This window comes from Parambassis ranga, chromosome 6 (assembly GCF_900634625.1).
Source record: "Parambassis ranga chromosome 6, fParRan2.1, whole genome shotgun sequence".
NCBI classification, from domain to species: Eukaryota; Metazoa; Chordata; class Actinopteri; family Ambassidae; genus Parambassis; species Parambassis ranga.
In genome coordinates this window covers 8,777,924-8,802,104 of record NC_041027.1, presented here as the reverse complement: position 1 = coordinate 8,802,104, position 24,181 = coordinate 8,777,924, and the positions used below count along the sequence as shown (strand labels likewise).

At 43.4% G+C, this 24,181-nt stretch overlaps 3 protein-coding genes across 5 annotated transcripts; 1 reads left to right on the top strand and 2 right to left on the bottom strand.

The window, feature by feature from the left end:
• Positions 1–405: 405 nt before the first annotated feature.
• psmd7 (proteasome 26S subunit, non-ATPase 7) lies at positions 406–3,502 on the bottom strand. The gene is made up of 8 exons (XM_028407568.1): positions 3,342–3,502; positions 2,865–2,956; positions 2,565–2,657; positions 2,378–2,475; positions 2,208–2,288; positions 2,003–2,094; positions 1,292–1,490; positions 406–1,020 (listed from the first exon to the last, which is right to left on the bottom strand). The coding sequence occupies exons 1-8, from the start codon at positions 3,413–3,415 to the stop codon at positions 763–765; spliced, it is 987 nt and encodes a 328-aa protein (XP_028263369.1). The 5' UTR covers positions 3,416–3,502; the 3' UTR covers positions 406–762.
• LOC114437125 (dynein light chain roadblock-type 2-like) lies at positions 3,467–4,590 on the top strand. The gene is made up of 4 exons (XM_028407571.1): positions 3,467–3,576; positions 3,807–3,882; positions 3,973–4,140; positions 4,231–4,590. Exons 1-4 carry the CDS (start codon positions 3,574–3,576, stop codon positions 4,272–4,274), a joined length of 291 nt encoding a protein of 96 aa, XP_028263372.1. The 5' UTR covers positions 3,467–3,573; the 3' UTR covers positions 4,275–4,590.
• Positions 4,591–4,612: 22 nt separating this feature from the next.
• On the bottom strand, positions 4,613–23,639 carry LOC114437122 (genetic suppressor element 1-like). Of its 3 annotated transcripts, none has more exons than XM_028407565.1 (16): positions 23,509–23,639; positions 16,533–16,712; positions 15,409–15,608; positions 12,876–13,042; positions 12,535–12,738; positions 12,167–12,322; positions 11,115–11,407; positions 10,207–10,516; positions 9,513–10,102; positions 9,267–9,379; positions 8,900–9,179; positions 7,889–8,002; positions 7,445–7,810; positions 6,942–7,253; positions 6,079–6,182; positions 4,613–5,934 (listed from the first exon to the last, which is right to left on the bottom strand). In XM_028407565.1, the coding sequence occupies exons 2-16, from the start codon at positions 16,708–16,710 to the stop codon at positions 5,797–5,799; spliced, it is 3,525 nt and encodes a 1,174-aa protein (XP_028263366.1). In that variant the 5' UTR covers positions 16,711–16,712; positions 23,509–23,639; the 3' UTR covers positions 4,613–5,796. The 3 variants fall into 3 exon arrangements, with proteins under 3 accessions (XP_028263366.1, XP_028263368.1, XP_028263367.1); XM_028407567.1 differs by lacking the exon at positions 23,509–23,639 and adding an exon at positions 22,558–22,627; XM_028407566.1 differs by lacking the exon at positions 23,509–23,639 and adding an exon at positions 18,372–18,446.
• Between the last annotated feature and the right edge of the window lie 542 nt (positions 23,640–24,181).

Sequence of the window (24,181 nt, the reverse complement as noted above, 5' to 3'; positions counted from 1 at the left end):
TTTAAGAAGCCATGTCTGCAAGATGCGTGTATTTACATATGTGAGGGTAAAGTCATTTAACCAGACAACAAATGGCTGCAGGGTCTTTAACTACATTACAAGACACTGGCCTTTGTCTTTTATATACCAGAAGAATTAGATATATTCTTGGAAAAATTGTGATAATGTGTTTTTACATCTAGTTTATATTTGCCTACTCTGATGGGTAAACACCTCTAGAATGTTAGTCGATTGCCTAAACTTCGTTATTTACAGCTTCCTAAACTTAGTGCCTGAAAAAAGATCAGTTTTTTTTCTTCAAAAGAGGCCGCATTTTACCTGACCAACTTTTTTCTAAATCGTTTATATGAAATGCTTTTCACTTCTATTTTTGTCGTTGCTATAATTGACAGCAAGAATCAAACATTTTTATGTTAATATGATCCCAATTTAATGAGTAATACAGAAACAAAAACATTTTTTCTCCATCTTACAAAAAAGCAGAACTGCTGTGCTGTACAACACCGGGCCATGGCAACTATGAAAACAGCCAAAACATGTTCTCACAGTTCAGAACACAGAAGAGCAAACATTATCATCTGTATAAGATAATAGTCTTTTTTGAGTGCCGTTTGTGACCATGAGGCCAAATCTCAAATGACACCATTCCCCATATAAAGTCCTACTTTTAGCCCCAGATCCACATACAGAGCTGGGACTGTGGGCAGAAAAGTAGAACACCATCCAGATGTGACTTGAGAAAAGACCACAGAAGAAGAACACTCATTTTTTCTTCTTCTCATCTTTTTTGGCACCATCTGCCTTCTCCTTGTCCTTGTCTTTCTCGTCTTTTTTCTCTTTCTCGTCTTTCTTCTCTTTCTTGCCTTCCTCCTTTTCCTGTCCTTCCTTCTTTTCTGCATCTCGGTTGGAAATCTTGTTGTTGATCAGGTTGTGCAAGGCCACCACAGAGCGAATGAGCGAGGCCAGGTAGACTACCAGCATCTGGTCGTTGGTCTTTAGGTAGAAGGCTTTAGTGAAGTCCTGCAACATAACCCATGAAGTTTAGTAACACATGAAGTCGCATAGTAACAGGATACATAATAAAACCTCATTTAGAGTTTGCCCTCTAGTGGATGAAAGAAAAAGCTGCAGCTGACACAGAGGTTAAAGAGGAACTGCTTTTTTAATTAGTCTGAGCTTGACTTTCTTGTGGCATATAAAACACCTCTGCATAAAACACTTTACGTTAAAAGAAAAAAGAAGACCCCAATTTGGATGGATCACAATAAATGTACAAACATACACAACTTACCAGTAGATTTACATCTGGCAGAAGGTTGAACACATCCTGCAGCTGGTAGATGATTTGGTGGTTGATGGGAAGTTTGCCTGCCACCACCCTCTCTAGGTAAGAGCGAATGTCCAACAGCTTTGAGTTAAGTCCCTTCAGGCCATGAACCTGGTTGGTGATGCGTTGTGACAGAGTGCCCACCGTGGTATCCTTGATGTCCCTGTGGTCAGGAAGCAGAAGATCAGATGAGCATGTGTATATTTGTTGGTTTGTTCAAAAAGCTGGCATGCGTGGAGGATTTCTGATTGTCAGCAATTAGGAAGCAAACTATTTCTTTTCAATAGGGCTGCAGCGATTATCCGAGTACTCGAATAATATTCGAGGGCAAAACGCATCGACAACTAATTTAGTATTTGAAGACTCGTTAGTGATGTCATCGAGAATGATTGTCTCATGGCGCAGCGGGATTATCAGCGTTTTCTGGGTTCAAAACCCAGGCAAGCCATTTGCAGGTCGGACACACACACTGGTCATGGAGGCGGTCGCAGACTGAAGCAATGACAAAGCAGCGGTCCAAAGTCCACTAGTGAAGTAGCTATTAGCTGCAGCCGTATGTATGGGGAAACTATTACATTTACGCGTGATCCGAGTACTCAAATAATCATTAAAAAAAAAATAAAATAAAACCATAACTAAATATTGTAGTGTCGGAGTCAAAGGTTTTCTTAGTACCTTAGCAAGTGCTCCACTCCCACTTCCTCTGCTTCTTCAGCTCCAATCTCACTGGTGACATGCTCAAATGTCTTTGATGTGGGAGTGCCGTCCTACAAAAGAAAACATGTCCATATAAAAATATCTGATCTTAATGAAAACTGTAATCCAACAGCTACATCGCAAAACACAACACTTCTCTTGGCCTTGTTTTTTTATGACTTACATCATGGATTTCCTCCACAGAGATGTATGCTTCTGTGGGCAGACCAAGATCTTTGGGCTTCACATCTATAATAACTAAAACCTGGTAGGATAAAGACAAGTATACGTTTCAGTTATTCATCCTCAGAATAAATCTGGTGAGAATTGATGTGGAAACCAAACATTACATACTGAATTGGTACAGTACTGCTTGATGAGCTCATTGATGGCAATATCATTTTTGTGTAACTTGGGCCCTGTGTGGTACCATCCAACTATCCTTTCTCTTGCTGAAAAACAGGAATGAAGGTTATTGCGAAAGATTAAATCAGAATGACACAGCATTATAAAATAAGTGTAGACAAAGGTACCGCCTTACCATTAACTTTCTTGAACATGCCATACATGTTCTCCAAGTAGTCATGATCCAAGAACCACACAGAGTCATCTCTGTCATCCTCATCAAATGGCACTGAAACATTAGCATGAAGACAAAACGTATTAGCCACAACTTCATAATAAAAGCCTATATTACACATTTAATTATTTTATCAACTGTACACAACTTGGTGACATAAGTTCTAGGTTACAACTAGTTTGTTTTATGTCCACTGTGGTTCATGTGTGCGCTTTCAGTAGTCTACTAACTATGAACGATGTTTTTCACCATGTCACTCACCTGCAAAGCTATTAGAGACGTCAAGAACCTTTTTCTGCCATGATCCCAGAAGGACGCCAACCACTCGCTTCTGATTTCCAACTTTCCCTATCCTGTAAAAGTACATAACAAAATTATGTTGTCAGTTCTTTATTCATTTTGTGAAAACTATTAACACTATGTCTCATAAACATACACCGCGTCGCTAGCTTGGTTGTAAGCTAAGCTAGCATCAATGACCTAGTCACCATGGAGTTCACACACTCGCACTGCCTGTGCGTGTATTGTAACGAGTATAATACCAAATCAAGCACACATTTTAAGTCATTTAATCATTTCATACTTTAATTCGGTAAAAATTTTGAGAGAGCTAACGGGCTAACAGGCTCTGACTCAGCAGGGCTAACATTAGCTTAGCATAGCAGCAGCGTTGGGTTTCTGTTTAATTCATCTACAAACATTGTATAAAGACTAAATTTAACTTATACACGTACTGACCTGTTGAAATGATCAACCACGCTGAGCAACACAAGGGGGTGAACGACCACATTTTCCACCGCTAACTCCGGCATTTTTACAGGGAAGCTAAACAGCACACAGCCCACCTCCACACAATGATGACAATGCTGCACTTCCGCCCCAGCGTGACGTCGCTTCCGTTTCCCTTGACAACAGATATACGCGGAGAGGTGACGGAAAAGTAACTGCAGAGAGCTGCTTTGCTGGTAAAATGGTAGGATTCTAGCACCATAAATAATCTATATTTTAGTTTTTTTTCCAAATTATAATCATCTGAAAAAGGCATCATCGAAATTTCATCAACGAGTGTCTGTTACTTTTCAGCAGTGTTTGCTAATTTCTATCATGTTGTTGCTAATTCAGTACAAATCGGCCATACTGTGGATTCCTTTTTATCTCTTTCTGAAAACTGTGTGATTAAAAACTGTTTTTTTGGTCCGACAGGCTGAAGTTGAGGAAACACTGAAGAGGATTGAAGCCCATAAGGGTGTGATTGGAACAATAGTTTTAGATGCAGATGGTAAGTACACTTAAAATCATTGTCGTACAAAGGAAGGTTGTCTTTATATACAGTTTTTATACTCTGGATGTTATTGTTTTATTTTAAAAGGTATTCCCATCAGAACAACTTTAGATAACTCCACCACTGTTCAGTATGCAGGACTTCTTCGTGAACTCTCCACAATGGCTAAAAACACAGTCAGAGATATTGACCCTCAGAATGAGCTGACCTTCCTCCGCATTCGCTCCAAGAAACATGAGATCATGGTTTCAATAGGTGAATTATTGTTGCCATACATGTAATGATCTGTCCTAACAGCTGTAACCTCCTTTTTGTCTCATCGTCCTCTCTTTTATCTCTCTGCAGACAGCAACTGTCTTCTGATAGTCATCCAGAACCCATGTGAATAGCTGCCAGACATTTTCATGAGAGTCATCTTTGTCTCACTGTGCTTCTTGTGGAGAAAACCCATGTACTGAGTAATTTAAAGTTAATCTACCTGACCCAGTGTTTGTTTTAGCTTATCATTCCTCTTTGTATTAATATAAAGCTGCTGTAGTATGCTCACTGTGCTAATATCCAAATGAATGACAAATTCAACAGGAAACTTGAATGCATTTGTGAAGGTGTAGTAAGATAAACAACAATAAGAAGGTAAAGGACATTTTACAAATATTTTAATGTAAATTTTCATTCAAATATACAGCAATAAAGGTTAATAAATAATTCATTGTAATGATACAGCCCAAATAATACATTACATAACAACTGATTGAAGCAAAGAGATTTCACAGCAGGTTTGTAGAGGACACTGAGCGGGACAGTCAGGTGAACTGGGGGATTGCTACTGCAGTGTGTGCTGGTAGATTCAGGTTTTATCTGGGACAAAAGAAATCATCACGAGTTTGGAGACGTCAGCAGAGGAGATACTGTTTATTTTTTTCTGAAATTTTTCAGAACTTGTTTGGCTGTTTCCTGGAGAAAGAGGTTTAAGATTAAACAATGCCAATTCTGTAAGAACATTAATACAATCTGCAAAAAGCCTTGTATACTTGAACATTTATAGGCATGTGAAGGGCTTCAGGACACAGACTTTTGGATAAACCATCTGAACAATGGCAACAGCTGACATCCCCAGAGCATCTCAGTCAGCTTCCAAACGTTTTGACATCACATAACATTTTTTTTTTTAAATACACCGTCCTAAAATTTTCTTTGTTTTTCTAAACATTGTCTTTCTGACCAGCAGCAATTCAAACAAAACATATGGCTTCCCACAAGAAATGGTTAAAGCAATAAAACATACAAAACTTCATCTATCACAAGTGACATTATCAATGAAAAATTTGACCTAAAAAAAACTTCATTTGTCATTATATAGATATATTTAGATGTTTGCTTTACCAGCTCACGGCTTCATATGTCAGATACAGTACTCAGTGGTCACTACAACATTACATCATACTGAGGACGATCAAAGTATTCCCCCCAACTCATCGCAAGTGCATCCTGTCAAGTTTAAGGCCTGAGGTGTACTTTGATTCCTTGACTCAATTTTAATTATCCGAGGACTAAGCAAGCGACTTCTGCACGTCCACATAGGCTACAGGTCTGTGCCTGGTGACACAGCTCATGCAGAACTTGATATGACAGAAATGGCAGGAAGTCCTTAAAGCCAACTCAGGGTGTGGTTAGCGTTACTGTAAAAAGATGCTGTTTCCTGCAGTCCATGGGCAGAATGGACTGTGGTTACTGTTACAAACATGGCAGGTAATCAATAGTATCTGGGACCAATCAGGTAACATGACTGGCCAGAAAGGTTACAAGACAACGGTTGGCTCCTTCAAGTGCTTCTAGTGCGAACAGTGGTCTGGCTCCAGTCCGACATGCTCTTGTTACTGAGGCGTACCCTTCAGAGAAGTGCTGCAGAGGTCATCTGGGCATGTGCCCGTTGATTTGCCCTCTGCCCCAGTGAATGGTAGGTAGTGTCAAACACCTCCTGAAGTGCTCAAGCTGGGCCTGCAGTCTCTCCCGTTCCTCTCTCACTTTCTGCCTCTGACTCACCAGCTCCTGATAAATGAAGGACAGACACCACTTTCATTACAGAACAAAGACCTTCTGTGCTGAGCTGCATCACTTATACACAGAAAGTTGTGTTGAAATGAACAAGTAAGAAAGAGGCAGAGACATTCAAAATCATTCTGAGATATTTACCCCCATTGTGACAGAAAGCTGCTCAGCAGTTCTGGTCAGATTGTAGTTCTGTGCCTCAAGTCTTTTACACTGACTGTGAAGAACCTGCCGCTCTATGCTCCACTCTGTGAGGACAAAGACACAGACAGAAACCACCATCAAACATCAGGGGACATATGAATGGTACCGCTTGTTGACATATTAGAGTTATTTTACAGATGCCTCTCTTAATCTGTCACATAAGAAAAAAATCCTACCAGCGAGAAAAAAAAAAACATTTTTGGGATGAAATAATCAATTGTTCAATAAAACTAAAACACTTTATGAGGTTTACATGTATGGCTTAAATTATTAGAGTAAATTCATTTTGAGAAAACGATGCAGTATGTGGCACCTTTTTCTACATATTTATATGATATGTTTGGATTATATTCTGTTTAAATATGAAGCTAGGGTATTATATAATTAAATCTGCTCATTTGCATACAGTTCTAATAAGCAAACAATAATAACATCAATAAGCAGTCATATAGTAACTATTTACACAGGGTTCCCAAGAAAACAATGTTATCTTCTTCACAGTGTTTTACTAGAATGATGCCTACAACAAGGTCTGCTGTACTGTTATCAGCTTGTTTACCTGTCACATTTATTGGTATCAGCTTCAGTGAATATATTTTTAGCCAGCCTTTTTTATCTATTATTATACATTTTTACATCTGGTTTATATAATTTTTGCTTTTTTCCCCGTCTTGTCTTGTCAGACATTACTGTTTGGAGAACTATATTTTAAAATCTCCTCATTTATTTATTAAATAACTTTGAAAGTTTTAAAACTTTGCAACACCCATGAGATAATATTTGGGGTGTTGACACTGACTTACCATCCACATACTCATGGAAGGCCTCAAAAATGGCTTCAATGCCCTGCCACTTCCTTGGAGCTTCTTCTTCTACTTCATCGTCCTCCTCCTCCTCCTCCTCTGCCTCTTGTCCAGATTCTTCTTCATCCTCATCAGACAGATGGTCTCGTGGTGCAAAGGAGTCCCGGCTGGCTCTGGGGGAATGGAAGTGGTGGCCATTGACGTGTGTGTGCTGAGGTGGATGGTGAACATTTGAACTTTTCAGCTGAGAGATGTTGTGAGGCAGGGAGCACTCAGCCTTCAAGCCAGCCTCAGGCAAACGATGTGACACTCCTTAGAAGAAAGAAAAGTGAGACAAAAAGGCAAAAAGTCAGTCTCTGTAGCCACATCATTAGAAATCAATTACATGTATGTGGAGAAGCAGAAATTTTAAAGTAGTGTACATTGTCACCACTAGATGGCAGACTGTCATTTTAACATTCACAAGCCTGGTGGTCATGCACCTGTGGGAGTGAGTGGCTAACCTTTGTTCTGCAGAGTGCTGTGTGTTGACTGCAGCACAGCTTGGTGGAAATGCTGAGCAAAGGTCTCAGGTGTGAACCTCTCCCAGGGCCGATTCCGTCCATTCTGCACAGGACCGGGCTCTTTTTTCTGAGGAGGAGCACCATTCTGAAGCTTCCTGCTAGACTGAGTTTCCATGAATTCAGCCTTGTTGTGATGGGAGGCCAGGAGAGGAGGAGGGATTCGAGCCACCTGGGAGTCCACTATGGGTTTGAGTTTGTCACTATGGAGGTGCTTAGGTTTGTGTAAGAAGGGTGGAGAGGGACTTGGGGAGTCTGGGTAAAGGTGTCCATTTGACTGACATGGCTGAGGTGCTGAGGAGGAGTCACCTAAAAAATAAGCAATGGATTGGTGAGATTGGTGTGTGTGTGCGCGCACATGTGTGTGTGTGTGTGTGTGTGCCTTACCAGTTGAGGGAGCTGGAGGACTTCTACACAGCAGTGAAGGATTATATCTGAGTGTGTCTAATGTCACAGTCTTTCTCTGAATGGCCTTCAGCAGCTCCTCCGTCCTCTCCTTATCTGTGGAAGGAAAGACAGAATGAGAACACTCGTCATTTATATTCACAAAAAAAGTGACAGAGAAATGTCAGGAAAAAAGCATGACTTAAAGCCATGCTCAGTACAGACTGACAAAATAACATCGTAGGCTTTTAAACAGTTTTCACCTAAACATATTCATAGAGAACCACTTTTTTTCATCCACGCCAAATCTACTTTTTGCTGTATCGGCTTACTGGAGGCTTCAGGTGACAGTAAATGAGGCCCAAATTAAGTGCAAATGAGCAGCTGATGATATATTAGTGTCCCTTTAAGCAAGTAAAAATGATTTTTCACAGTTTCTATTCGAATTTTCAGATTCATTATTTGACTTCTTTTGTTATAAAAAAAAACAAAATCAATCTTTGCAAAGAAAAATGAGTTCACCTAACATGATTTAAGATTGCTTAAACCTATAAAGCACTGTTTATTTTGTGTTTTCTCTACTGAAACTCATTTTTACAGAACTGTGCAAAAAGGGTTTAGATGATTACATTTTCAACCAGAAGGCATGTGTTTGATTCTAAATTAAATCTGCAGCATGGCAACATCCCAAAATGCATGTTTTAAAGAATATTTCGAAATAATCTATTTAAATATTTAATGTTGCCCATGTTTTCCATGTGTATAGCTACAATATTTACACATTTCTTCACAGTCATTTGTGACTTTTTATATAGGAGGTAGATTAAAATATTTCCTTGCTGGGTCTCCAGATTCCTTCTAACCTTATTTTTTTTCTCTCACGCCTCCCACAGCCTCAGTAAAAACACTAAACTGAGAGAAAGCAGATTCTACATTCTCCACAGGGAATCACCAGAACTGTGAAGATAGCGGAGTAGCACATAGAATGTGTGTGGACACTGAACAGGTTGTTACCTCTCCTCTGCTGTGGGCTGACATGAGAGAGGTTGAACATAAGGAGGAAGTCTTTTTTCTCCTCCAGTTCGGGGGTGCTGTCCATCTGTTCTGCAGTGTATGGGGTAGTTAAGGGAGTAGTGGTTGTTGAAGGTGAAGAGGCCTGTTTCTTGCCCCGCACGGCGGGCGGGGAGAGGCTGCGCTCTTTCATCATCCTCCTCCTCTTCCTCCTCTTCTCAGACAGAAGCTCATCACGATTGCTCCGTGTGGTGAGACCACACACACGCAGAAAGTCCACTTTCTATGGAAGCAGAAGTTTCAACAGATGAATATCAAAACAATTATAATACAATACGTACTGAAGGCACATGTGAGTCTGTCTGTGCACCTCAGACGACGTGTCCAGTTTGAGAGGGGGCTGTTCTGTCACTCTCCTCAGGTGAGCTTTCACCTCTTCCTCATCGCTCTCATCATATGACTCGTCCAGGTCGTAGTAATAACCTGATTAAAGCACAGCAATGAAGAAATTATCTTTCATTATTAAAACATGCAGTTTTTTAATGGCACAATCATCCATTCCTCAAAGTCATCTTCTCTCCACTTTCTGCTCAGAAACACCATCCATTCTTCTCACCTCCCTCTCTGGCCTCTTTCCTCCTTTTCTCCTCCAGGTCAAGTTTGCTGAGTAGCCGCCGGTGCTGCTGGAGAACCTCGTCATACACTTGCATGCTGTCCGGTGCCTGACCCTGTCGCTCCCTCACCAGAGACGGAGATGCCGCCTGGCATTGCCGCCCCAGGTCAGTGGGCACAGACAAGGACATACTGGACCTCTGGTGGAGGTTGTTGATGTGATGCCGGTGGTAGAGGCTCTGGACGGCTCTGTCCTGTTCTGCCTTGTTCCAGGACTCCTGTAAACCTGCTCCCCTCAATGAGGGGTACCTCTCTGGACTTTTCACCACCCTCCTACCTCCTTCTTCTAGCCTCTCCCCCCAGCTCATTGGGGGCCTGTCCGTTCTGGTCAGACCTGGAGGTGGTCGACTTGGTGGTGTTGGCGGGTTGAGCTTTCTGCGGGAGTCTGCAGGTGTGTCAACAAGGGAAGCTGGGTTCCACAGAGTTGTGGGCGGTGCAGAAGTGTAATGGGGACCTTTAGGGGAAATAAGGGGAGGCGGTGCTCCCAGGGAAAAGGGAGCATCTTTACCTGGGTTGTTAAAGACCAAACTGGTTCTGTTTAGGAAAAAACGAAAACAAATTTTTATTTAGACTGAAAGTCTATCCAGACTGTGTAATACTACATCATTTTCTAATGCTGATTCATTTGCAGTTCTCACCTGTGGCTGTCTTTCCTCGGCTCCACCCCTTTCCCAGGTGACCTGAGGCCCAGCTCCAGCGGACCCTCCCTCTCCTGTCCTTGCCCCCGTTGTCGGTTTAACCACGCCTCCTCACTGGCCCTCTGAGTCATCATGGCAGCTGCTAGAGCTCCATGGATCCCTCCAGCAGCAGTGTGATGCTTCCCAAGGTGAGAAGGTAACAGGCTGGGCACTGGATGTGGCATAGAGCCCCTGGAGGAGTGAAGGCCAGGCTGCAAGGGCAGAAGTTTGGGGGCTGGGAAACCTGGGTGGTCTGAGTCCTTGGGGTTATCTGAAGAAAGAGTGGAATTAGAATATGAGATTAAGATGATTGTGTGTTGAGCTGACTTTAGACTACAACCTAAAACTCAGGCCGAGAATATAATTCAAAGGCTTCATCCTCTGTGGAGACTGAATGTATTACTTTACATGTCAATCTGCCTATTATACTTGGACATTTCCTGTCTACAACATTGGTTGGACTCAAGAGAGAGAGTCAGCTACTCTCTGCTAGCTATACTCAAGATGAAACCCCCTACAGGCATGGGTTTGTGCTTCATTGTTCTGGATTAGTTTTCCTCACAGCTTTTTTCAGACATAGTTATGACAGAGATGCAGAGAACCACAACACACTTGCACAACTGGAAGATGTTCTCAGTCTTATGCACTGCCAACAGTATTTTACTCAATCCTCCTGGGTTAGGGATTCCCTTAGTGAACCGGCCAGAGTGCATTTAGACATGATGTCAGCACATTCTGATGCAGTCTGGTTAATGGAAAGAATCCGAAAGGGGCTTAAAATAAGAGAATGTCAGTACATGTTTGTGTATGTCTCTGTACGTGCACACACATCCATTAGTGCATATGTGTGTGTGTTTGCACATTGGTACCTATTCTGTTCGGGGTCAGCCTCTCCCCTGGCCTGCCCCTGTCCTCCGGTGCTGCCCTCCGAGCCTGCAGCTCAGCCAGGTAGTGGCTCTCTGCCGCTCTGACCATCTGCTGCTGTCTCTCCCTCTGCCTCTCCTTCTGTCTGTCCAGCTCTCTCTCACGCTCTCTCTCCCTCTCCTCCTCCCGCTCTCTCTCTTCCCGCTCTCGTTCCAGCCCAGCCTCGCGTTCTCTTTCTTTCTCTCGTTCACGCTCTTGCTCTCTCTCTCGTTGGCGGAGCTCATTCTCCATCTGTAGCCTGTGGGGGAGGTTGACAAGTATGCACACACACACACACACACACACACAAGGGGAGAAGGTGAGAGATGCAACACCCAACATGAGGCAGATATTAACCACACACTGGTGAACCTCACACAAACATTTCTGCTAAAGCATACTCACACGCTCACAGAAACACACACACACACTCTCTCCATTTACCATGAGGAAAATAATCCATACACAGCATGACTGAGCAAGAGCAGATGAACACTTAATAGGTATCCACAGGAAAATGACACAAACACACACACACTTACACACACATTCACCAGCAATCAATAGCACACAAACAAACGTACAAGATATGCAGGAGCCATTACAGAACCAGATGACAAATACCTTCCATCTCAAACACAAACATTTCCCCAGTACATTATACCACAGGTAAACAATGTGTATTGTCAAACTGAGAAAGGAGCTAAAAGCACTGAAAGAAACGGGAGAGAGACACAGAGGGAGTAAAGAATACTTCCTTATGTGTGTGAGATTTTATGTATGCTTGCATATGCATGTGCTTGGGTGTACAGTGTGAAGGGCAGTGTGTGTGATGAGTGTATAGGAGGCACTGTGGGGTGTGTGCTAAAAATATCACACACTCAGCAACCTGTGCCTAGCCTGCAGAGAGAGATTACACAGCCCTGCAGACAGAGGGAGGGAGGGAGGGAGGGAGGGAGGAAGGGAAGGAAGTTAGGTAGGAAGAAATGAAGGAAGGAATGAACTAAAGAAGGGTTACCTATCAGACAATGCAGAGTGGTTTATTTCTCCGGAGTAGCGGCCTCTAGGCAGGTGCAAGTGAAGGGCAGAGGGGTGGAGAGCAGGAAAGGCACCACCCGTAGGCACAGAGTAGAACTGCGATCGCAACGCAGAAAGACACAGAGATTCCTCCATCCTGTGACAGAGAGAGAAAACCCAATCAGAGGACTATCAACCAGTCAGATTAATGAATCGCCAAGAAGGAAATACAACAGGCTCGCTGGTAGATACCCAAAAGTGAAGTGATCAGTATACACAGAATGTGTGATTCGTCAAGTAAGATTTGGTCAGATAAATAGATGGAGTAGTGTGGGTGACTATTATTTCAGTTTAATGTTGAATTGTTACCTTGGTAGGGACAGAGGGGGGTGAAGGTAGGCAGGATGATAGTAAGCGGCAGCGGCAGCAGCATGAGCAGCAGCAGCAGGGTCCAGGCTCAGAGGCAGAGAGGTCAGCCGGAGGTCATCTGAGGTGGCGAAAGGCCGCAGTGCTCTCAGGTATTCATCTGGGACGGCACCCGAGGAAACCAGAGGGTGCATCTGTCCAGGCAAACTGCAGAAAACAGAAAAAAAAATCATACTCATACTTCATCCAATACTTCAAATCATTTTGTATGTAGGTTTTTATGGTTAGACAACTGCTATCTTTATGCTGTGTACTGTATGTGTTTGTGTGTGTGTTGTACTTACCTAATGCTCTGTATTCGGGGATCTTGCATAATGCTGCTGGAGGTGAGGCCAAAGGGGTGAGCCAGTGGGTGAGGTGATGGGATGGGTGGAGTCCTCTTATCCTGCTGCAGCTGGGTGTTCTCAGTTCCCACACGCTCCCTACTGAGTCCCTGAACACTTGGCTCAACCTGATGAGGAGTCAGACAGATGCATGCAGACAGTGCCACAGCACACATTATTATGTGTATTCATGAGGTCTGTGAGTGTGTGTGTGTGTGAGCAAGATTCAAACTGAGTAGAAAAAAGTTAAGGAAAAGAGGAGCCAGAAATGAGTAGGTGTGAGTGGGTAGAAACCTCCGAGCTGCACCCAGAGGCTCAGCAGAGTGGAAAAATGGGTCTGATATGTCATAACAGGTCAAGATCAAAGTAGAAAGATGATCCTAATATCGGGCCAACTGCTCTCTCCTTCATCTCTCATGATCACTCCGAGGTTCTTATTCAAAGGATTTGGTCACCACAACATTGTATTTGATCCTTGATTGTTTATAATAAAATTACCAACGGTTCAAATCACCACCATGACTAAAGATAATGTTAATATTTACATATATATTACTAAAAACTGGTGCCATGAGTGTCTTGGCCCTGTGCCTGTCCCAGTTGGCTAAATATGTAATGCTAATTTACAAGTACACACATCTAAAACAAGACTAACACCGTGTCTCAGATTGTGTTTCTCTGTATTTATTCTTCCACACAAGAATAGACCTAAATACTGCACAATGGAGAAACCAAAGAAGCTGTAGCTGTTGATGGGAACAGAAACTGCAGCACCATATACATTTTAAATGATACACTTCTTAGTGTTTATCTTCAATATACTGTTTTTTAGTGGAAGCATTGTGTGTTCAATTTATGAGTTTATAATGATTCTGTACCAGGAACATGTACATTGTATAATGTATACAGTACAAGTCTTCTACAGTGTGAATATACAACCATGATGACGGCCCTGCAAGGTTATACTGTGAGCTATACACATCACCAGTATGTTTACGGAGACAGTCTAAATATAACAATTCCTTGTTCATTGCTGTGATTTAACATGTTAGCATGTCAACATCTACGGTTAGCACATGACATAAAGTACGGGGAAGATGAGATGACCGACTGACTAACAGACCTACACTGTCTATAATTTTAACAACATGCTCTTTGTGGTCATTAACTGTTGAAGGATAGAGAAGAAGAGCTGCTAGGAAAAGCTTTTACTAAGCATGTCAACCAGAGAAAGACATACATTTCCAATAATGTGTCATATGTTGTTGCTACAGCAACAGACAGAGATATAGGTCAGGCTTACCGTGGACAAACCACAAACAAATGACCTCTGTCAGCAACACCTGATCTGCTACCTTAGTTTTGTACAACACTTGATTTGCAGTATAATACATGTGCTTTGAATACATTTGAATAGTTTTGGATTCATGGAAATCAGATTCAAACCAGCGATGGACCATCCCTCTCTCTCACTCACTCAAATCAAACTGAGAAGGGAATGCAACACATGGACAGCCTGGAGAGCAGCCATCACATTCTTGACCTCTGACCCTACTGACAGCCAATGGCCTTCTCAGACACAGCAATACAAACAAACAGTCTGTGTCTTTTGCTTAAATTGTCCTGTGCCGTGTCTTCCTCTGTTCAGGGACATGCTGCACAGTGAGGACAAATACTGGACTTACGCAAAGCTCCCTCTGTTGCTCCTTTTCTCATTCTTATGCACCTTCCCCTCCCCTCTAACATCCCATTCTCTATTTTCCTGCCTCCCTCCCTCCGCCTTTCTCTCTGAATGTCTGAATGGGAGCCCCAGGCAGGCAGAGCCACAGAGTGGTCTTTGTGAAGGGGGAGAAAGGCAGCTCTGATCCAGGGGGAAGTGGCTACTGTGGGGGCTAACCCTTGCATTGTGTGAGGGGCCTGGTCCCTTGCCCCAGCTTAAATTCGCTCACACACCCACAAGCAAACACATCCACAGATGCACACATAGGTCCCTCTTCACATCCTAAGCCTTTTGTAGTGAAGGGTCAAGTACACACAGACAGACACGCACACACACACACACACACACCGCAGGAAGCTGAACACAATAGATGCCAGTCTCTGCAGCCTCCAGTGTTTCTTTACAAACCCCTCATGTGTTGCTGAAAAAGACACGAACTGATTAGCAGGAGAGAGGAGGGGGCTGAGGCAGAAGGGCGAAGGCATGAAAACGAAGGAGTGAGACAAAACAGAGAGAGACAGGAAGGGGTAAATGAAGAAAGAATAGGTGGGATGGCTGGCTTTGACAGTTGGATGTTGACAAGCAGTGGGACTATTTCTTTAATAGAGGGAGCAACAGCAAGACAGATAAAGAAGACAGACAGTGACAGATCACTCATCTGTGCAGAGAGTGAGAGAGAAAAAAAGAACCCACCGACAGACAACAGCAGATATATTGTTTCTGACTGGTCTGGTTACCAGCACGTACAACGGTTTGATAAATCAAACGTCTTACCTGTCGTCCGTCAGCCCTCCACAGGCCGTTGCTGGTCTTGGTGGGGGCAATGGTGACTACCGGAGGGGTGCCAGGGACACTGCGACCCCTGTTCTGAGCCAAGAGGGGCCCTAATGAGCCCCGCTTAGGTGTGGTGACAGGCGAGCTGTGGCTGGTGGCGGGGGAAGAGACTGGAGAAGACTCACCGCTGAGGGCTGAACCTGAGGAAGAGGAGGGAGGAGAGAGGTAGAATAAACTGTAGCAGATCAGTTTATAAAGATTTCAGAATCACACAATCCCCTGGTGACATAACACAGACGTTGTTTGAAAAAACGAACCTGTTAAATAGTACAAGATGCAACTCTATTGCTGCGTGGTGTGACATAGCAAAGGGAGGGTGTGATATGATAAAGAAAGAGTGTGTGTTGTCTGTAACCTCCTCTCTGGCTCTATTACTGTAACACTCCCTAAACAAACACACACTCAAACACATTCAAAGACAGAAGGAGGAAATAATGAGATGAAGAGAAGGTGGAAACAAATGAGTTCATGTAGAAAAGAGAGAGAGATGAGATGGTGATGGAGAGCGAGCGAGAGAGAGAGAGAGAGAGAGAGAGAGCTTGTTATAATTGGCTGTAATTAGATTCTCATTATTAGTAGATGAATGGAAACGAATGAAGGAAGACAGAGAAGGAGAGGTCAGAATAGGTCAGCTCTTATCCAACACCTTCATTAGGACACCAATGAGCTCAGTGAAGACACACACACAATCAAAGAGCTGCCAGGCAGGAAGACATTAACCCAAAAACACAATTGTGGACTGTGGAATGATCTAGCCACAATAATTATACCTAACTCGAAGAAAATCCACCTATCAGCACCTCTAAATGTCTTTAAGCCTCCATTGTTATTCCATGCAAAAAATAAAGTGTGGGTTTAAAAGCATTAATCTAATTTTGCTACAAATAAGACAGAAAAGGGAACCTTTGGACACACCTGCCACCAGAAGTAAAGGATTCACCTTTTGAGTGTGATCAGCAAAAGCAATGTGCGTGTGTGTGTTTTGAGGGCTATGTTAGCTCTCCAGAGGCTTCAAGCCACCGGAGTTGTTTGAGTTTCTGGTTCTTAGCGCGACCGCTGCTCACCTCTGGGATCCTCAGCCTGTTTGGCCAGTTTACGAAGGGCAGCAGCAAATCCAGAGTTTGCAGATTGGGCAACTGTGTTCCCATTGGTTAGTGGGCTGAGGGGACTGACTGTAGCCGTGGTGCGGGTTGCCGTGGAGATCATTCCTAATGATGGTGATTTATTGGACTCATGGTTCATACCTGAGGAGAGTGGAAGAAAGAAATGATGAGATTTAGTATTTGATATCTCAAAATAAAACACTGACAGTCAAGTCCTCTGTGAACCGAGTGCTTCTTTTTTTTGAAGCTACATTATTAGACAGGATTTCTGTGTTTTTTATTAGTGTAAGACACAAGTCTTTGAACACAGCCGGTATTCTGTCTATGCTGAACGACTGAAACTAAACATACATCTGTGTGTATGTGTGTGTGTGTGTGTGTGTTTCTGCCTTTATGTCTGGGCGTAATAGTGAGTGCAAACGAGTGGGTCAGCTCCACTAGAGAAGAGTGGAGGGAGTAGAGCTGTGTCAAATAGAGCGGTGACCCTAATAGCAAATCACACACATGAGTGCACACATGTCCATTTCCTCAAGGGAGCCAGCCAACACATCTTAAGACCTCGGGAGCGTCTGCACGCAAATCTTATTAGGTATCACTGCATGTTTACCCCCCCTGCAGATGCAAGCATGTCCACACACAAATAAACCACACACACGGTCATCGATCTACTAGACAGTGGACACACCGGGAGCAAACATGGTTAGAGTAACCTTTGTCTTCACCCTCTACCCTCTTACTGACCCACTAATGTTAATTACAGCTGGAATTAGCCAGCAGCCCCCCCGCCTGCTACAGCAATGACCTCATTACCACCACAACACACAGACACACACACACACACAAACACCTTTTAAAGCATACACATACCACACAAGAAGAACAAACAAAGAGCCAAAGCAGCAAACACACTCATGAAAAATTCATACGTGCACATTGAACACCATTATTGAACGCTCTGCTCATCACACTGGCAATGTTGAAAAAGTGAAAGAATAAAGGCCAGACACATCTCAGATGCTACATGAAAAGTATCAGAAATTACATTACCTGCCACACGCATGAAACACACACACACACACAGGAAGCTAAAGTGAGAGAAGAAACCAAATCTTAAGTGGATGTAAATTGGAGATAAACAGATGTAGTTCCCCTGGAATGTTCTAAACACAAACAGCAGAGATTACAGTTAAATATCATGACGGTTTGAAAAAGCAACACTAAGCAGGATAATGATAATGAAATAATACATTTCTCTAGTCTTTCACATAATGTCATTGTTGTGCTTTGCTAAACACATGTCCTAAAATACATTTTAAATGAAAGTATCAGATAGATAGAAAGGAAAAGAGAGATGAAGAGAGTAGAAGCTCAGATCCTGACAGGCTGTGTGTGTGTGTGTGTGTGTGTGTGTGTGTGTGTGTGTGTGTGTGTGTGTGTGTGTGCGTGCGTCTGTCTCTGCTGAGCCCAGCAGTCAAGGGAGAGATGATAAGACAGTTTCTATCGACTCGTTCTCTCCCTTCCTTTCTCCTCTTAACTCTCTCACCCTTTCCTCCCTCTCTCTCTCTCTCTCTCTCTCTCTCTCTCTCTCTCTCTCTCTCTCTCTCTCCCGTTTACCTCAGCATACGAGCTAATTTAACAAAAGCCAACACACATAATCTCCTCTGTTTCTTGCCTTTCTTTCATCCTTCTTTCTACAGTCCTTTCTAACGTGCTACTCCTGATATTTATCCATGTCATTCACAAGCACAAACAAACACATATACACACATGTGCACGTAATTCAAACATGCAAACACTCACCCTCCCGCTCACTGTTCTCCTCCTGCTCGTCGTCTTTCTGCTCCTATGTGAGACTCTTCTACGCTCTCCCTCTCAGCCTTGCAGCTGCTACGTGGTCACGTGACCTCTTTTCTATCTACCCCCCTCCCCCTCACCCTCCGCCTCCTCCTCCTCTTCCCCTCTATCTGCCCCCCTCCCACCCCTCCTCCTCATCCCCTCCCTCTCCATCTATCACCCTCTCCATCCTACTTCGTACTCCTCTCTTCTCTGTCACTCTTTTTATCTTTCCATTTTGTGTCCTTAGCTGTCCCCTCACTCTCTCAAACTGTGCTTACTGGTTTTTTTTGTTTGTTTCTTAATTTTTCCTCCTTCTGGCTCCCAGGAGGTTGGCAGTGGTGATGGTTGCTGGGGGGGATGGAGGGGGATGAGTAGAGGGAGGAGGAAGAGGAGGAGGGAGGTTGAGGGTGATGACGGAAAGGGTGGGTGTGTGATTTCAGATGTGTGTGTGGTAGAGGGTAGTGTTAACCCTCCATCCATCACTCTGTCTCTCTGTTAGTCAGCTCTGTCTGCTTAGCGACATGGGGGGTTAAGGGGTCTGGGGTGGGGGGTTTACAGTGACCTTTCACCCATCACCTCTGACCACTGCAGCCCCACAGCAAGGGGTTGGAGGATGAAACACACAACAGCATTAAATACAAATTAAGACGTTTCACTTCCTCTGGGAATTTTTTTTTTGTTTTTTTAATGATGATGACTGAGTAAATGCAGCTAAAAGGCCACACTGTGAAGCTGTAGTGCTCCCTGCATAAGAAGCAACTTGGTACAAGAAGAAATGAGAAGACAACCTTGGTGTTCAGATCAAAAATGTGGCTAAAAATATGCATTTGGCCTGGAGACGGTGCCAGGTCACACCGAAAAAAAACCTTTAGTCCTCGATACGGTGGCCAATTTAAGACACACAGATTCAAATGATCAGGCTCTCTATCCCCTGAACCTTACTGGGATATGACTGCTACTGCTAATAACATATCAACATGATGGAAAAAGAGCTTAACTCTTATAAATCTTTAGCATATGCTTTTACTGCTAAAGGTTGTTTCACATAAATGTGTAAATTTCAGTTCATTTGTCCTCTGCTGCCAGCTTTTGAGGTTATTTAGCATGTTAGCTTCTGCACAGAATGTTGGATACAAAAACAGGCAACATGGCTACATATTGCGTTTTAGTAGCAGTTTTGCATTTGACTTGGTTGTTTGGACTTCTAACACTAGTGATTTATTAACATCTGCAATCCATCCACAATTTTTACTCTTTCCCTCTTGACCAACCCTCTGACAACAAGCTCCTGTCATAACTACAATTAACCCAGCAATCAAAAATAGTAAAGCTACACACAACTTTACCAGAGGAACTGCATTCTGGTCCGACTCACACCGACACACCTTTAAATGCACTCCGCTCCACATGACGTACGATGAGTGATACAGAACATGTTGAGGCCTGTGTCTTTAACACATTTTTTGTGCGTCTCTCACTCTCTCTCCTTTTGCCTTCGCTCTCTCAAACAGGAAAACAGACAACACACGACTCAGGGGGACTGTGTGGACAGCAGGGGAGGACCTGCTCTGCCCTGTCAGCTCATTAAAACACCACAGTGTGTCTGTATGGGTGTGTGTGCAAGCAGAGATGGGTCATTAGGATGGAAGAAGAGGTTATAACACACTACCTGCTCATTAACCCTCATCACACTGGCATGTCTGAGTGTGTGTGTGTGTGTGTGTGTTCCTCTGCCGCTTCCTATGTAAACACTCAGACATTAAATTGACTGTCTTTACTTGTGTTTACGAACAGTTATCCAACATTAGACCAATAATAAGCTTTCACACAAGCACACAAAATATGTTCTATTTAGGTTTTATAGGACATTGTTATGTGCTCAGGCAGCTGATACTAATCGCAAAAACGGCTACTGTTGCTGTTACAATAGCTGGCAGACTTTTTCAGATTCCTCTGACAAAAATCACACACACACACACACACACACACACACTGAAAGAGGAGAAGGAGGGAGAGGGAGAGAGAGAGAGAGAGAGAGAGAGAGGAAAAGTAGCCAAATGTTTTACAGCCTCTTAAACTTGTCTGTAATAGCAGTCAGAGTGGCGTCAACACAGCAGTCTCCGGGGTTACTCCAGGGGCTGCTAAATGGCTTTACTAGCTCCAGTCACTCTGCAGCTCACACAGAAACACTTAACACATCCTTACAATCCATAAACAACACACACACTCTCCCACTCACACACGTTCAGCAACACACGGAATGGCACGCAGATGAATATAAATATCAGAAAAGCACAACAATGACATCGATAAACACACACATATATGAAGGCTGTCTGCACAAACACATGGAAGACTAACAAAAAAAAAGCACATACAATTAGCTGAGTCAGGAGTCAGGCATTGTGCGTCACAAAATGTATGCATGTGACCCCTAGGGACCAAACAGCCAGCATGCATTTATGATCTTAGGATAAATGGAGCAGAAAAACCACATACTGTAATAACCAACACCTCCAGAAAAAAATAAACAGGAAGTAAGCTCATAAACATGCACACAGGATAAAAAAAAAACAATAAAGTATGGGAAGTGTAGCAGTCATTATTCTGCTTTATGTTTTACAGCGAGTCTGCCAGAGCATGGCCATGTTTACTGTGCAATCATAACAGAGTCAAGATGTTAGAGAAAGGTCTATAAATTACAGCCACCACAGCGTAGAGCTGAAACGTGGGCTGTCAACAAAAAAAAAGCTACATCTGAGGAAGCTCTTCTTCTTTCTTTGGACTTCAGGCCTTCCCTTCCACCTCCTCCTGGCTGCAGGGCTCTGTGTTCCCGCCAGTGACCCCATCTCTGTTCCTCTAATCAGCGTACTTGTCTATGAGCATCTTGTCACTGTCTTTCTGATACAGGACTAAGATATAAATAGCAGCTGCACTCGGACGCCTTTTCTCTATCTGTCCATGTTATCATTTCTTTGCCTTGTCATTTCCTCCTCACTATCTCTTTTTCAGTCTCCTACCACTCACTCGACAGCCTCTCCCATCACGCCGGCTGCATTTCTGTTTTCCCCCTCTGTGTCATCGATCTCTTCGGCAGCGTGCAGCTCAGTCTCACCTCTCTGATACGGAGATGATGCAAAAAGATAAAACAATCTGAGGCAAACCAATCTTGCTCTGCTTCCGTTTGTTTTGGCGCCTGGCTGCGTCTGACTGAGTCTGACTGACACAGTGTGTGTGTGTGTGTGTGTGTTCATAGTTGGTGGTACATTCAGAGGAGGGTCGTGTTTGACAGTCAACAGCCACAGTTACTCCTCCTCCGGCCTGAGGCCAGCTCTTCTCACCAGGTGCCATCACCGTGGTGGCTACACCACAACCATCTGAACAAACATGAGAAGGAGGGGGTGGGGGGGGGGGGCACACACTGACACACTCTCATTGCACAAAGAAGACACACAAACTTCCCTCTCAGACAGGTGCAGTGTAGAATTGACATGCAGGAATACCTCAAAACAACTATCACTGTTGTAAACAGTCATGTTAGTGTTGAAGGAGCAGCACTCAGGGTGCAGTCCGGCTCAGCTAACCAGACCAGAGCACCTGGGTTTTATGAATGATTTCCTTAAGTATCGACACAAAGCAGCGCAGCCTTGGCTGTTCATCTGTCATGTTACACCTGCACAACTACGCCTACATGTAACTACATCACTACCATACTAAGGGGTCCTAATGTCACATTTTATCATCAAGATGGCACTGGAGCAGATGTGAAGGTGACAGTGAGTTCAAAACAAAGTCCAGGTCCAAGTGTGTCAAATGAATGAAAACAAAAAAAAAAAAAAACAAAGAAAAAGCAGCAAAATATGTTTGTCAAAAAACTCCAGAAATATTGATAACACATTTTAATGTAAATAAATAAAAACAGGAGGTGAACCTGCAGCCTGAGGAGAGTATGAACAGTGGAGCAGAGCGTTTACAGTATCTATATGAGAAGGAGGTAATTAAAGAGATTGGAGGTTTACTCAGTAACCCCTGCTGAGCAGCTGGTCTGCGGCAGGTCAGGAGCAGCACATGGTGCATGGAGCCCGTGTGTGTGTGTGTGTGTGTGTGTGTGTGTGTGTGTGTGTGTGTGTGTGTGTGTGTTGAACTCCACCTGCGGGCTGTGTACACACACACAAAAGCCACGGGATCCGCTTGACTGCTGCTAATGCGCCCCGGCGGCATCTATCTCAGCCAAACAATACAGTCGCTGTTAAAGGTCCCGGATTAAAGAGCGACTCCTCTGTCTCCCATGGGTGCTGCGAGACAGACCAGCGCGGGGACACTGGCTGACACTCCGCTGTGCTCCAGTTTGTCTTCCTGTCTATTAGAGTTTACCAGGAGCAAACAGGAGGGCTGTTTGATCACTGACAAGTTTGACAAGAAAAAAAACACAAACACCTATACAAGCCTCGCCCTCTGCAGCTGGGCCAAGACACACACACACACACACACACACACACACACACAGGTAACAGGATGGAACAGGAAGAGCATGAGTCTGATTTCAAAATAAGAGCATGGACTAAGAATATTTTTCTCGTTTTGGGGAAAAAAACTTGAACCTGCATTTTGCCCTGTGCTTCATCTTCTTTTTCTTCTTCTTCTTTTTCTTACTCCTCTTTCTCAGTCTTCTTCTTCTACTCCAACAATGCTTTATTGTTAAGTGGAAACCAGAAGCTGTTTACTCCTACAGTCTTTACACTGTCCGTCAGGCTGAACCAGTTTGTCTGATCAAATATTTCTGAGTGATTTAATCACACACTTTAAATATTACAATAGTTAGTACGTCCAACAATTTAATGTAAAAGAAAACTTAGGACACACACACACACAACTGGCCATAGCACAGCTGAAACATCGTATAGTCCAAAACAGTGAGTTTCAACTACAAAGTACCGTTTTGCCTTTTAGCCATAAGGTCAACACACAGAAACAATCAAAGCAGTAATTCAGTAGTGGTTCCACCCCATGTTCGCTTTACGTAAAAAAGCTTGGTCGCTCGCTCTAATCAACAACAAAGCAAACAAAGACATTTGTACTAAAACAACAAAAAACAACTTACCGCCTCACCAAAGAACACACAATCCTCCTCTGTTTCTGCGCATCCTTATGTTGACAAATGACGGTGCTGTGCGTCAATACTGAGTTAGAATTCAACGATAAGAAGCGCTGATGTAGAGATGTGGAAATGAGAAGGACAAGTGCTGTCCTCCGAGAGAGAGAGAGAGAGAGAGAGAGAGAGAGGGAGAGGGAGAGGCGGGGAGTGAGAGGGAGGAGGAGGGCGGAGGGTAGCACCTGCTCCACTGGTGCTCCCTGGAGACTCGGAGGGATGGAGGGGAAGGAGGATGTGGCCCCAGACTGCTGATACCTCACAGCCTGGACATGTTTACTGTCCACCAGAGACAATCAGATCTGTGCGTGTCAGTCTGTCCTGCTGCGTACAGCACTGACAGTGTTATAGGCTATGCTAATGCTAATGACCTACTGTACTTCCTCAATGAAATAATATCTGAAAAGTAAGCAAATATAAAGATATAACCATTTTAGTGAATTAAAAAATAAATGATTAGCAGTAAATCTAAGTGAAAGTGCTGCTTTTGTCCCCCTGGTTATTATTATTAATAATCTCTGTGTTATTATTAGTGAAGCTTCAGTGTTTTGTCCTCTGTGGGGTCATATGATTAATAAGAAAGCAGAGAGGGTGTTTTTACTGAGTTATTGCACATTTACTGAAA

Bases quoted from the DNA above. Each gene is read 5' to 3' on its own strand.
- LOC114437125 (XM_028407571.1), top strand. The intron at 3,883-3,972 runs GTAAGTACACTT...TTATTTTAAAAG, and splicing joins AATAGTTTTAGATGCAGATG to GTATTCCCATCAGAACAACT. The intron at 4,141-4,230 runs GTGAATTATTGT...ATCTCTCTGCAG, and splicing joins TGAGATCATGGTTTCAATAG to ACAGCAACTGTCTTCTGATA.
- LOC114437122 (XM_028407565.1), bottom strand. From the start codon at position 16,710: ATGAACCATGAGTCCAATAAATCACCATCATTAGGAATGATCTCCACG. The intron at 15,609-16,532 runs GTGAGCAGCGGT...CCTCTTCCTCAG, and splicing joins ACAGGCTGAGGATCCCAGAG to GTTCAGCCCTCAGCGGTGAG. The intron at 10,517-11,114 runs GTACCAATGTGC...CTCTTTCTTCAG, and splicing joins GCTGACCCCGAACAGAATAG to ATAACCCCAAGGACTCAGAC.
- psmd7 (XM_028407568.1), bottom strand. From the start codon at position 3,415: ATGCCGGAGTTAGCGGTGGAAAATGTGGTCGTTCACCCCCTTGTGTTG. The intron at 2,476-2,564 runs GTAAGGCGGTAC...CCTGTTTTTCAG, and splicing joins CATGTTCAAGAAAGTTAATG to CAAGAGAAAGGATAGTTGGA. The intron at 2,289-2,377 runs GTATGTAATGTT...TTATCCTACCAG, and splicing joins AGCAGTACTGTACCAATTCA to GTTTTAGTTATTATAGATGT.